Consider the following 14,360-nt stretch of genomic DNA (forward strand, 5'->3'; position numbering starts at 1 on the left):
TTGAAACCTGGACAAAAGGAGGAGACACGAGCGTGAGCCAGGGCTCCAGCTGCTTTTTTTGCTCACTCTGATCACCTGCTCACAGGCAGACGGTCACCTTGCCTAAAGGCCGTTATTCCCCAGTGTCAACAGCCCCAGTACCAAGGGCTGTCCTGAGAAACGGAGCCACAATGGGATGAAACTGTCACCTAAATTCCTTCATCTCTCCCATCAGATCTATCTGAGGACAAGCTGGAACACGAGAGGTGCCAATTCCCTGCCCAGCTCCTCTGAGCTATTTTTGCCTGTGTTCCCATGGCAGGACACTCGTGGTCACAAGGAGCAAACGCTGCTGCAGGAGGCTGAGCAGCTGCGTCAAGCATGGGCTGCAGCCACAAATGCACTCACCTGGGAAAGACCACGACTCTGCCAGAGGAGGTCAGGGAGGCAACCGCTGCCACCCGGGACACCACCATGTCCAGCAGCCAGGGCGCCTGCAGGGGAGGAACAGGGAGAATGAGGGACGTCCTTGTCATGGCTGAGGCACTGGAGAGTGCTGGAGGAGCCCAAGGCTGGCAGAGCTGGCTGCACCGCAGCTCTTGCATGGCCCAAGCAGCAGGCCAGGAGCTGGAGAGCCACGTGCAGGCAGCACAAGGGCTGTGGAGAAATCAAGACCTCACCTGGAAAACAACCTTTTCCAGCTTCTCCTTCCCGCTGATCCTCTCCAGGAAGTCATAGTAGAACTTCATTTGGACTCGGGATCCCTCGATGAGGAGCACTCCAATGTCCTTCAGGACAAAGGCGATGTTCTCCCCCTTCCTCAGGCAGTGGGAGACGAGCGATGTGGTGCCAAAGATGCAGGCCTTCCCAGTCTGCCAGCTCACAGATGCGGCCTCAGCCACCTCAGCGTAGTGGAGGGTCTCCACCTGCTTGAGGCCTGGAAAATCACACCAGAGTGTCAGAGCCCATCACGTGGTGGCTCTTCCAGCGCTGCCTCCCCAAGGGCTACTCATTGCATTCAGCAGCCAGGACAAGCCCATGTTTGGATGGGCTCAATGGAAGGGGAGGTTTGCTTTTCAGACTGAAGGCCGTAGCCTCATTTGTCCTGTCTGGGCAGACGGAAAGTATTTAAGCCCCCTCCTACCTGACGGGTATTCCTCATTCTTCGTCAGGTTATGGATGCCCGCAAGGTTCCTGGCCAGGTGAAATGCAGGCCACTGCACGGTCACAGTTCTACCCTCAGCCTCGATCTGTTCAGAGACGATGCTGAAGGAACCGAAGGTGGGAACTCGGACCCCCTGTGCATGGAAGAGAAGGGCCAAAGGGTTAAGGCTGGAGGAAGAGCTGAAGGTTGCCATGTGCGGGGACTGTGCTTTGGGTCCTGCCGTGCTCTCTGCCACTGTTCAGAAGCTCAGGCCAAGGCAGCGGGAGAGCTTTGGGAAGGAGCTGCCCGCTCCTCTCCCTCCCTTTGCCCTCCAAAATCGCAGCACGGCAGTCAGGGAAGAAGCCAGAAGATTCCAGAGACTGGGATCAGCCCCAGCACTCTACACCACATAGCACAAGTCATGGCCCGTATGCACGAGGCCCACTGGTACTTTACAGGGGTTTTGGGGCTGAGTTCCCTGCTTTCTGTGGAGGGGAAGTCATTGCCTTCTGTGGCCAAACGCAAAGGACTCTCCAGCCCTCCAAACAGGCAAGCAGGAAGAAGGCGCCGACCCACCTTGCGTAGCAGGAGCTGCTCCTGTATGTGCGCGGCCACCGCATCCCAGACAGCAACTCGCTCTGCAGGGCAGAAGAAAAGCAGGTCACACTCTGCATCTGCCGCTTCCCAGTGCTCCCACTGCCTCGGGCCGGGAGGGAGGTGGCAGCTGGAAAGTGTCGTCTCCGTCCCCTGCCCCAGACGGAGACAGCCCTGAGACGGTCCCCGTGCCGGGTCTGGCCCGCTCAGCGCCAGGACTTGGTGGCAGCTCTGCTCAAGTGGGGGCTGCGGACCCGCGTACCTTTGGCGGTGACCTCTGGCATTCTGTAGTCACGCTGTGGAGCAGGGCCATCCTCCCAGAATCTCATCTTGGCCCGCTTCACCGCAGCAAGATGCTCCGCACTGGCAACAGCCATGTGGGAACTCATCCCTTCCAGATGCGTCTGCTCTCGGTCAGATGCTCCTTCAGGATGGAGGACCCAGCACTGGGCACTGCCTTCAGAACCCTGCCGGGTGGCCGTGTCACAGACGTCGCCACGGCGATGCGGTGACAGCGTGGCCAGTGCTGGCAGCTGCCCATTATGACGCTGGCACAGCAGCCTGCTACCTGCCATGGCACGGCAGGAGCCCAGCTCTGCCCCGTGCTGGTTGGCACTCCCCAGTCCTGGACCCCTTGTGTATCCTGAGCTTCTCAGTCCTAAACGTCTGTCATCTGGTGACGGGGAGCTCGCTGGCTGCAGCACTCACTTACTCCCTTTGGACACCGAGGGCAGGCTGGCCTTCGAGCTCACGGAAGACCATGCGGTCAGTTTCACTGCCTTTGCAGTCACAATACAGTTTGGAAGACAAAAACACAAACACGTCTTTTTAGTGTTGAATTGCATTTGTTGTAAATGGAGTAATCCAGGCCATCAGCCCATTGCTGGGAGCCCGGCTGCTGTTGGCTAGGCAAAGGTCAATGAGGGGATACTCACTGCATCCAGAAGGAGAGCCCACGTCTCCTCGCCCGCTCCTTCTTCTCCTGTAGGTGCAGATGGGGCAGGGATGCTGCTCAGGGCCTGCTGCACAGCCGGGGCTCATGCAGCACTTGGGAGCCCAGCAGTGCAGCAGCACAGCCCCAGTGCTGCACGGAACCCTGTCCACAGGGAGACCACTGTTGGAAATCATTCCATTCAGCCCACAGACGGAAGCTGGTGGGGCTCTCATGTTGCTCTGCTCCCAAGCAGGGTCCCCAGTACAGTGCAGAGACTTACAGGCATGATTTACATTTCTCTTTTGCCTACTGGCAAGCACTCCCCTCTTCAGGGCACATCTCCTCCCACTGCTCGTCCTTGTAAGAAGGACTGTGGCAAATCCAGTTGCAGGAATCACCATCCTTACACTGAGCATCAAAGAGACCACAAAAGATCCCCAAGACGTAGCTTTGTATCCCCAAATTTGACTTTTTCTCCCCAAAATACCAATGTTTATTACAAAAATAAGATATTTTCTCCCCCAAATGCCACAATTTACCCCAACGTTTTCTTCCCAAAATACATTTCATGCCACAAACAAGACATTTTCTCCATTAAATATGACTTTTGAACACAATAGAATACATTTTCTACCCAAAATATCACCTTTATCTGCAAAATACCACTTCTTATCTAAAATTATGACAGTTTCTCCCCAAATTATCTCTTTTTAACTCCAAAACAGGACATCTGCCCTCTGAAATACTGCTTTTTATCCCCAAAGAAGACCTTTCCTACCCTGAATACTGCTTTTCATCCCAGAAATACGACCTTTTCTCACCAACAGATCAGTATCTTAAAAATAAGACATTTTCTCTCCTAACTATCACTTTTTATCCCCGAACAGGACATTCTCTCCCCATCATTCCACTTTTTATCCCAAAACTATGACTTTTTCTCCCCAAAATACTGCTTCTTATCTCCAAAATAAGAAATATTCTCCCCAAAATGCCACTATTTATCCCCAAAATAAGTCATTTTCTACTCCATATACCACTTTTTTCCTCAAAACTAAGTCATTTTCTACCCCAAGTATCTCTTTTTATCCCAAACGTAAGACATTTTCTCACCAACACAACTCATTACAATGCAAAAATAGCACATTTACTCCCCAAAATAAAGCATTTTATCCCCAACATAAGACATTTCCATCCCCAAATACCACTTTTGATTCCTAATATAATGCACTTTCTTCTCATAATACCGCTTATTATCCCCAAAATATTACATTTTCACCCCAAAGCACCACTTTTTATCCCCAAAATAACACCGTCACTACCCAACATACAGCTAGTTTCTCAAGGATTAAATATTTTCTCAGCAAAACACCCCTTATTATCCTTAAAATTAGACATTTTCTCTCCAAAATACAACACCGCTCTTTATCCCCAAAAGAATACATTTTCACACCAAGATGACTCATTATAACCCAAAAATAGGACATTTTCTTACCAAAATACTGTGCTATATCCCCAAAATCAGATATTTCCTAACAAAATACCACCTTTTATTCCTAAAGCAATGCATTTTCTTCTCAAGATGCCGCCTTTTATAACACTTCTTTGACCATCACACAGTTTTTTCTCAAAGAATATTTTCTCCCCAAAACACCACTTATTATCCCAATAATTAATACTTTCTCACCAAAATACTCTTCTGTGTCCCAGAAATTGAAAATTTTGTCACCAAAATTCCACTTTATATCCCCAAAATTAGACATTTTCTCCACAAAATTCCGCTTTATATCCCAGTAGAATGATGTTTTCTCCCCAAAATGTGACATTTTGAGTAGAAAAAAATATATTGGGATAAAAAGAGACATTTAAAGGAGGAAATGTTTTAATTTAAAGCATAAATTGAATTTAGTTCAGAAAATGTCTTATTTGGGTGATAGAAATTAGTACTTTGAGGAGAAAATACATTATGTTTGGAATAAAGTGTGATATTTAGGAAAGAAATTGTCTTATTTGGGGGATAAAAAGCAGTATATAGGGAAGCATATAGGGAAGAATACGTCTTACTTACAAATAGTGGTAATATTGGAAGAATATATCTCAGTTTTTGCCTTAGATGTGGTATTTGGGGGCACAGAAGAGTATTGGTATTTGCCTCAGAAGAGACACAAAGAATCAAGAATCACAGAATCTCTAAGGTCGGAAAAGACCTAAAAGATCATCCAGTCCATCCATACACCTATTACCCACAGCTCCCACTAAAACATGTCCCTCAACATGACATCCCATAATAATAGAAACCCCATAGAGCCCCATAGAAACCCCATATAGAATCATAGAATCACCAAGGTTGGAAAAGACCTAAAAGATCATCCAGTCCATCCGTACACCTATTACCCATAGCTCCCACTAAACCATGTCCCTCAGCACAACATCCCATAATAATAGAAACCCCATAGAGCCCCATAGAAACCCCATAGGGGCCCATAGAAACCCCATATAGAATCATAGAACCACCAAGGTTGGAAAAGACCTAAAAGATCATCCAGTCCAACTGTTCAGCTATTACCCATAGCTCCCACTAACCCATGTCCCTCAGCACAACATCCAGTCGTTCCTTGTTGCAGCCAGGACCCTTGGCTGTGACACAGCCTTTCCCACACACAGCTCACTGGCAGAGCTGCGGCTCTCCTGAGGGCTGCAGAGGGGACAGCCCTGTGAAGTGGGGGCTCCTGGCAGCCCCATCCCACCCCTCCTGGTGCCACGTTCACCGCTGGGTACGACCTGCCTGGCAGGAGCACAGCCTTGCCCTCTTAGAGATGGCTGGCTGAGGGCCTGACTTGGGGAAGGGTTGGGGAGCAGACTTGGGCTTCTCTTTGGCTTCCTTATTATTTCTGGCCTGCCTTATTTTCTCCTGTGGTTCAATGCTGCATTTGCGTGACTTGGCATTGTCACCCATTTCAAGCTCATGTGACTCAGAGGTTCTTTGCTGTGTGCTGTCCCTAGAGATGCTGAGCGTGCCCTTCTTGCTAGAAATCCTGCTGCAAATGTCCCTGACCAGTGACAACCCATCACTTCAATGTGCTTTCCAGTCAACTTCAGTTCTTAGCAAGCACTTAGTGCGTATAACAGCTGTTTAAGTGATATTTCAAATGACAGTTTAAGTACAACCCTTACATTTTAAATAGGCCATTTATCAAAAACATGTTCCCATCAACTTGATGCACAAAGTAAAGCATGTTCTCCGGAAAGTGATGAGTTGTTGTTAGAATACATTCTCTGTAAAATCTCTTTATGGTTTACGTCACGGAACCACGGAATGGTTGACGTTGGCAGGGAGCTCTGTAGGTCATTTCTTCTGACCTGTAGCTCAACATGAGCGTGTAGCTGAACGTGAGCCAGCAGTGTGCCCAGGTGGCCAACAGGGCCAGCGGCATCCTGGCCTGCATTAGCAATAGTGTGGCCAGAAGGAGCAGAGAGGTGATCATCCCCCTCTACTCAGCTCTGGTGAGGCCGCACCTCCAGTATTGCGTCCAGTGTGGGGCTCCTCACTACAAGAAAGACATCGAGGCCCTGGAATGTGTTCAGAGGAGGGCGACAAAACTGGCAAGGGGTCTGGAGCACAAGTCTTATGAGCAGAGGCTGAAGGAGCTGGCAATGTTCAGCCTGGAGAAGAGGAGGCTCAGGGGAGACCTTATAGCTCTCTAGAACTACCTGAAGGGAGGCAGTGATGAGGAGGGGCTTGGCCTCTTCTCCCAGGCAACAAACAGGACTGGAGGAAATGGCTGCAGTTGTTGAAGAGGCGTCCGGATGAAGAGCTACGAGATGTGGTTTAGTGGCTTGTGGTAGCAATGGAAATGGGAGGATGGTTGGACTGAATGATCTCACAGGTCCTTTCCAAGCTTGTGGTTCCATGATTCTATGATTCAAGCCCTTCCGCCGGGGCACGACCATGGCTAAGCAGAAGACTGATCAGCCCTGAAACAGTCAGTTCCGAGGTGCACGGACCCTGACCCCTCCTGTCCGACTCTGGTGGGCAGAGACGCGTCGCTGCCCTCCCTGTGCCGGTTTCAATCTCCCGCCGTTGCCAGGCAACGCCCCCGCGCTGCGTCAGCGGCTGCTGCGAGAGCTGCCGGGCTGCTCCTGTAGGCCGGGGGTTCCCTGCTGGAAGGAACCGCCCGAGATCCACCTTGAACCACGCGGTCAGTCGCTGCTGATCGGTCCGGGACGGCTCCGAGTCAGGCGACTTCGGCCATCAAAAGGGCTTCTACCGGGTCCTGGGCCCGTTTCAATCTCCCGCCGTTGCCAGGCAACGCCCACGCGCTGCCTCAGCGGCTCATCTCCGGCCCAGGCCCAGCCTCACGCACAGTTCTGCCTTTCAATGCTGCACATCGTGGGCTGACTGGGAGAGGAGTTGGGGAGCAGACTTGGGCTGCTTCTCTTTGGCTTCTAAACCGGGCTCTGGATATCCAGTTGCAACATGGCACCTTAACAATCTGTTTGGACACAGGACTAGTGCTTACTCAAAGTACGGATGGGAAGAGAATGCAAATCCTTCTGTTAAGTGGGGAGTTGCAATTGTTTCCCTTGGGACCTGCATTTCAGCGGGAAAGAGCATCCCTGTGGGGCTGACAGTGGCCAGAACGCAGCAAAGGACCAATTTCTGCAAGGCCTTGATTGTATTTCCCTCCATCTCTTTACCTGCGATCCGACAACTGATGGAATTCTGTACAAAGAAGAGAGACGGTTCTCCAAACACAGGGCAGTTCTTTACCCAGATGCAACCCCTGGGGATGCCTTCAGGTCAGCGCTGAAGGGAGGCAGCCATTTCTCTGCCTCTCTTTGTCCCTTCCCAAGTGCCCAGCTGCAGTGTTTTGCTCCTCAGCTATACCCGAGTCCCCCCAAAAGCCCTTCTCTTCCCACCTGGGATCTTAAGGAGCTGCAAGTTGGAAGGAAACAGTCTCCTCTCCGGCCCAGGCCCAGCCTCACACGCAATTCTGCCTTTCAAATGCTGCAAATCGTGGGCTCTGGTGTGCTGGGTGTGCCAGCAGGAGAGAGCGTGACACTGGAAGATGAGAAACTTGAGGTGCCAAGGCTCCAAGGAATGCAGGCACCCCGTCTGTCAGAGCCAAGGGGTCTCGGAAGGAAGAGTCCCCATTGTCCCTCTACCTCTGCTTTTCTTCACCGAGGTGACACTGTCTCACTCCCATGATCAGAGCGAGAGGGAGGGAATTTTAATATACACGTACCCGACAATGAGATTAAGACACAAGGAGTTAAGTGTTGAAGGTTTATTTTAAAAGGGAGATGTGGAAGGGAAGACGGGCAATAAGGAAAAGGTAGGAAATAAAAGGTAGGAAATAAAAGCAAGCAGTCTTTATAGGAAAGGAAAGAGAGATGGTCACTACCACGGGAGTCCAGATGTTGATCTTCTGTAGTGACGGGTCATCAGGTGTTGTTTGGCTGATGAGAACAGCAATTGTCCCAACTTATTGATATAAGTCCAACAGAGGTGGAGTTAGCTCTCTTTGGAGTGGCAGCTTCTGGTTTGGGGATCTCAGCAGTAAGGGAGGTGCCCACCTGCATCCTGTTTTTCACAGGATACGATGGGATCGTTCCCCAGTTCTCCCATGCCAAGCTGGAGTGAGGTTTTGGTCACAGGCCAGATCTTCCAGCAGTAAACACTCCTGAGCACTCTCTTCCAAAGGCAAACAGCTCCAGAGAAATACTTTCCAATGTCAAACTGTCCTCCAAGTGACGGTGATTGCCACAGCCACCTCTCATGTCCTGAGTCAGAGTCTTATGGCAAGAAGTGCCTCAGAAAGCCAACTTTGAGCCAGAACCAATAAGGGCTCAGATGGGCACCCAGGAATGGCACAGGTAGGAATGGCACAGCTGTTTGGCAGCCTCAGGTGGAGCTCTGCTTCTTTTGGGCACCCCATGCCCTGCTCAGAGTGGACAGGACGTTCCCCGCCTGGGCAGCCCCGCTTTGCTCTTTGCTGGCTGACTCTGCATCCATCCGGTCCCCTTGTGCCGCAGTGGCATCAGAGCAAAGGCTCTGCTGGTGCGCTCCTTGGGCAGGCTGGTGTCAGAGCATGAGGTCCATAGGGCTGCCAGTGGTGTTTGCGGCAGGGCTGGGGCTCCACTGTGCTTTCTGGGCTTGGCCTGGCTCTTTTTCGGCACTTTTTCAATGGTGGGGACTCTCACAAAGTCGAGCTCTTCTTCTTCTTTGGCACTTGGAGGTTGCGCTGCCGGTGCTGTTCCCATCTCTGCCTCTTTGCGTTTGGTGGAGCGTTTTACCGCTGTCCCTTTGCTTTTGGTGGAGCGTTTTACCTCTGCCTCTTTGCTTTTGGGAGAGCCTTTTCCTTCTGGTTCTTGACTTTTGGTGGAGTGTTTTAGCTCTGCCTCTTTGCTTTTGGGAGAGCCTTTTCCTTCCGGTTCCTTGCTTTTGGTGGAGCGTTTTGCCTTCTTTTGTTTCTCAGGCTGCTCCTTGGCAGAAGGCGCCTGCGGGACAGCTGGCAGCTGACTGAAAAGACACAGAGGGAGGGGTTTGCCTGAGTGGGTGATGGCTTTGGGGCCGTATCCTGCAACCCCGAGCCAGGACCCTTGGCTGCAATGCAGTCTTCCCCACGCACAGCTCTTTGGTTGCACTGGAGCTCTCCTGAGGGCCAGAGAGGGGCCAGCCATGTGAAATGGGGGCTGGCAGCAGCCTCATCCCAGCCCTCCTTGTGCTGCACTCAGCACCGCTGTGTGGCCCCAAAGAGTGACTGTGTGGGGCTGGGGAATGGGCTCTTTCCAGGTCAGGGAAACAGCCCGTGCAGACCCCAACCCTGAGCCTGCAGTCTCACCTGTCCTTCCTCTTGACATCGCTTGTTGTCTCTTCTGGCTGTTCTTCCACCAGAAAGGTGACAGTGATCCAGCCGGGGAGGGGTGGAAATGCTGGAGATTCCTCTGCAATTGGGAAGGAGAGAGCTCGTCAGAGGATACTGATCCTGAACCTGCTGGCCTGCTGACAGGCAGGGCTGCTCAGGCCTGAGCGGAACCACACTAGAGGGCTGCTCTGCTCCCCTCACAGATGCGATCTCCAGAGACCGCGGGCCCTCTGTGCCTTGTGCCCAGCTCCTCCTCTCCAGGATGCAGCTCTGTTCTGGGAGTGCATTAGTGGCATCTGCTTTGGGAAAGAGGAGCTGGGTGGTGCCTGTGAGCTGACAGCCTCTTTTGTGGGCTCATTTCCTGGGGAGAGGACAAGGCCTAGGACCCCCCCGGCTCTTGCCGTACCCAGGGATGGGGGCACTGCGGGAACATCACACCCAGCATCCTGGATTTCATGAGGGCAACGTGTGGTCAGGAGGAGAGGCAGTGCCAGGCTGGCATGAACGGTTTGGCAGTCAGAGCTTTTGGGTGATGGTGGGCTGGGCATTTTCCCATCGCACGTTGCTTGTATGTGGTATGGAGAGGAGCTGGCGGCTGCTTTACCTTTCTTGTCCTGGCCAAGAGGTGGCAATGGCACTCTGGAGGCTTTGCAGCGTTTCCCGGGTGGTGGTTTGGGTGCAAACTCCCGTTGAAACCTGGACAAAAGGAGGAGACACGAGCGTGAGCCAGGGCTCCAGCTGCTTTTTTTGCTCACTCTGATCACCTGCTCACAGGCAGACGGTCACCTTGCCTAAAGGCCGTTATTCCCCAGTGTCGACAGCCCCAGTACCAAGGGCTGTCCTGAGAAACGGAGCCACCTGGGCCACAATGGGATGAAACTGTCACCTAAATTCCTTCATCTCTCCCATCAGATCTATCTGAGGACAAGCTGGAACACGAGAGGTGCCAATTGTCTGCCCTGCTCCTCTGAGCTATTTTTGCCTGTGTTCCCATGGCAGGACACTCGTGGTCACAAGGAGCAAACGCTGCTGCAGGAGGCTGAGCAGCTGCATCAAGCATGGGCTGCAGCCACAAATGCACTCACCTGGGAAAGACCACGACTCGGCCAGAGGAGGTCAGGGAGGCAACCGCTGCCACCCGGGACACCACCATGTCCAGCAGCCAGGGCGCCTGCAGGGGAGGAACAGGGAGGATGAGGGACGTCCTTGTCATGGCTGAGGCACTGGAGAGTGCTGGAGGAGCCCAAGGCCGGCAGAGCTGGCTGCACCGCAGCTCTTGCATGGCCCAAGCAGCAGGCCAGGAGCTGGAGAGCCACGTGCAGGCAGCACAAGGGCTGTGGAGAAATCAAAACCTCACCTGGAAAACAACCTTTTCCAGCTTCTCCTTCCCGCTGATCCTCTCCAGGAAGTCATAGTAGAACTTCATTTGGACTCGGGATCCCTCGATGAGGAGCACTCCGATGTCCTTCAGGACAAAGGCGATGTTCTCCCCCTTCCTCAGGCAGTGGGAGACGAGCGATGTGGTGCCAAAGATGCAGGCCTTCCCAGTCTGCCAGCTCACAGATGCGGCCTCAGCCACCTCAGCGTAGTGGAGGGTCTCCACCTGCTTGAGGCCTGGAAAATCACACCAGAGTGTCAGAGCCCATCACGTGGTGGCTCTTCCAGCGCTGCCTCCCCAAGGGAGACTCATTGCATTCAGCAGCCAGGGAAAGCACATGTTTGGACGGGCTTTGTGGAAGGGGAGGTTTGCTTTTGAGACTGAAGGCCGTAGCCCCATTTGTCCTGTCTGGGCAGCCAGAAAGTGTTTCAGCCCCCTCCTACCTGACGGGTATTCCTCGTTCTTCATCAGGTTATGGATGCCCGCAAGGTTCCTGGCCAGGTGAAACGCAGGCCACTGCACGGTCACAGTTCTACCCTCAGCCTCGATCCGTTCAGAGACGATGCTGAAGGAACCGAAGGTGGGAACTCGGACCCCCTGTGCATGGAAGAGAAGGGCCAAAGGGTTAAGGCTGGAGGAAGAGCTGAAGGTTACTCTGTGCGGGGACTGTGCTTTGGGTCCTGCCGTGCTCTCTGCCACTGTTCAGAAGCTCAGGCCAAGGCAGCGGGAGAGCTTTGGGAAGGAGCTGCCCGCTCCTCTCCCTCCCTTTGCCCTCCAAAATCGCAGCACGGCAGTCAGGGAAGAAGCCAGAAGATTCCAGAGACTGGGATCAGCCCCAGCACACTACACCACATAGCACAAGTCATGGCCCGTATGCACGAGGCCCACTGGTACTTTACAGGGGTTTTGGGGCCGAGTTCCCTGCTTTCTGTGGAGGGGAAGTCATTGCCTTCTGTGGCCAAACGCAAAGGACTCTCCAGCCCTCCAAACAGGCAAGCAGGAAGAAGGCGCCGACCCACCTTGCGTAGCAGGAGCTGCTCCTGTATGTGCGCGGCCACCGCATCCCAGACAGCAACTCGCTCTGCAGGGCAGAAGAAAAGCAGGTCACACTCTGCATCTGCCGCTTCCCAGCGCTCCCACTGCCTCGGGCCGGGAGGGAGGTGGCAGCTGGAAAGTGTCGTCTCCGTCCCCTGCCCCAGACGGAGACAGCCCTGAGACGGTCCCCGTGCCGGGTCTGGCCCGCTCAGCGCCAGGACTTGGTGGCAGCTCTGCTCAAGTGGGGGCTGCGGACCCGCGTACCTTTGGCGGTGACCTCTGGCATTCTGTAGTCACGCTGTGGAGCAGGGCCATCCTCCCAGAATCTCATCTTGGCCCGCTTCACCGCAGCAAGATGCTCCGCACTGGCAACAGCCATGTGGGAACTCATCCCTTCCAGATGCGTCTGCTCTCGGTCAGATGCTCCTTCAGGATGGAGGACCCAGCACTGGGCACTGCCTTCAGAACCCTGCCGGGTGGCCGTGTCACAGACGTCGCCACGGCGATGCGGTGACAGCGTGGCCAGTGCTGGCAGCTGCCCATTATGACGCTGGCACAGCAGCCTGCTACCTGCCATGGCACGGCAGGAGCCCAGCTCTGCCCCGTGCTGGTTGGCACTCCCCAGTCCTGGACCCCTTGTGTATCCTGAGCTTCTCAGTCCTAAACGTCTGTCATCTGGTGACCGGGAGCTCGCTGGCTGCAGCACTCATTTACTCCCTTTGGACACTGAGGGAAGGCTGGCCTTCGAGCTCACTGAAGACCATGCGGTGAGTTTCACTGCCTTTGCAGTCACAATACAGTTTGGAAGACAAAAACACAAACACGTCTTTTCAGTGGTGAATTGCATTTGTTGTAAATGGAGTAATCCAGGCCATCAGCCCATTGCTGGGAGCCCGGCTGCTGTTGGCTAGGCAAAGGTCAATGAGGGGATACTCACTGCATCCAGAAGGCGCGCCCATGTCTCCTCGCCCGCTCCTTCTTCTCCTGTAGGTGCAGATGGGGCAGGGATGCTGCTCAGGGCCTGCTGCACAGCCGGGGCTCATGCAGCACTTGGGAGCCCGGCAGTGCAGCAGCACAGCCCCAGTGCTGCAGGGAACCCTGTCCACAGGGAGACCACTGTTGGAAATCATTCCATTCAGCCCACAGACGGAAGCTGGTGGGGCTCCACTGTATATCCCAGGAAGAAGGCCTTTTCTCCCCAAAATACTGCTTTTTATTCCAAGAATTAGATATTTTCTCTCCAAGTTAACATTTTCCATCCCCAAAAGAAGTCATTTTCAGCCCAAAATGCCACTGTTTATCCCAGGAGTATGACGTATGACCAAAACACTGCCTTTTATCCCCAAAATAAGAAATACTCTCCCCAAAACATGGCTTTGCGTAACAAAAAGAAGACATTCTCTCCCGAAAATGACACTTCTTGTCCCCAAAAGAAGGTATTTTCTCCCCAAAACACCCCTTTTTATCCCCAAAATAAAAAATATTCTCCAGCAAAATATCACTTCCCCCCCCCCCCCTTCCCCCACCCCCCTCCCCCCCCTTAAAAAAAAGACATTTGGAAATAAAAAAGCATTCTTTTAAGGAAAAAAATGTCATACTACTGGAATTTTGTGGTGAAAATATCAAATTTTGGGGATGGAAAGCAGTATTTTTGAAAGAAAATGCCCAACGTTTGGGATAATTATGGGGGCTTTGGGGAGAAAATATTTAACCTTTGAGAAAAAAAAGCATTATGTTGGGTAGAAAATGTCTTGTTTGGGTGATGTATTGGGGTATTTTGGTTAGAAGCTGTGTTATTTTAGGAAGAAAAGGCGGTGTTTTGGGGGAAAATTGTCTTATTTGGGGGGATAAAACCGGAATGTGGGGAAAAATATTTCTTATTTTGGAGATAAAAAGTAGTATTTTGGAGAGAAAATGTCCTATTTTGGAGTTCAAAAGAGATATTTTGGGGATAAACTGTCATATTTTCGGACTAAAAAGTGGTGTTTCGTGAAGAAAATGTTCTATTGATGGGCTAAAATGTGCTATTTTGGGTAGAAAATGGATTGTGTTGGGACAAAAAGCCATACTTAATGGAGGACTTGTCTTATTTATGGCATAGAATGTATTTTGGGTAGAAAATTTGGGGATAAAAAGCGGTATTTGGGGAGAAAATGGGCAAATTTTTGTAATAAAAATGAATATTTTGGGGCGAAAATGTCCTCTTTGGGAGATAAAAAGCAGTATTTTGGGTAGAGAATGTATTATATTAGGGAATTATATTGGAATCAACTGATATTTTGGGGAGGAAATGTCTCATTTTTGGGATAAAACATGGTAGGTAAGAGACAAAACATCTTATTTTTAGTATAAAACGTGATATTTAAGGGAGAAAACATCTTATTTTTCAGAAAATAAAAATGACAATTTTGGGTAGAAAATGTATCTTTG

General features: G+C 51.9%; 1 protein-coding gene across 2 annotated transcripts; it reads right to left on the reverse strand.

The window, feature by feature from the left end:
* Positions 1–8,411: 8,411 nt before the first annotated feature.
* LOC140263668 (uncharacterized) lies at positions 8,412–12,527 on the reverse strand. 2 transcript variants are annotated; one of them, XM_072358722.1, is made up of 7 exons: positions 12,195–12,527; positions 11,339–11,976; positions 10,875–11,131; positions 10,603–10,688; positions 10,122–10,213; positions 9,494–9,596; positions 8,412–9,171 (listed from the first exon to the last, which is right to left on the reverse strand). In XM_072358722.1, the coding sequence occupies exons 2-7, from the start codon at positions 11,361–11,363 to the stop codon at positions 8,595–8,597; spliced, it is 1,140 nt and encodes a 379-aa protein (XP_072214823.1). In that variant the 5' UTR covers positions 11,364–11,976; positions 12,195–12,527; the 3' UTR covers positions 8,412–8,594. The 2 variants fall into 2 exon arrangements, with proteins under 2 accessions (XP_072214823.1, XP_072214821.1); XM_072358720.1 differs by having other exon boundaries at positions 11,339–12,527.
* Between the last annotated feature and the right edge of the window lie 1,833 nt (positions 12,528–14,360).

This window comes from Excalfactoria chinensis, chromosome 32 (genome assembly GCF_039878825.1).
Source record: "Excalfactoria chinensis isolate bCotChi1 chromosome 32, bCotChi1.hap2, whole genome shotgun sequence".
Taxonomy (NCBI): Eukaryota; Metazoa; Chordata; class Aves; order Galliformes; family Phasianidae; genus Excalfactoria; species Excalfactoria chinensis.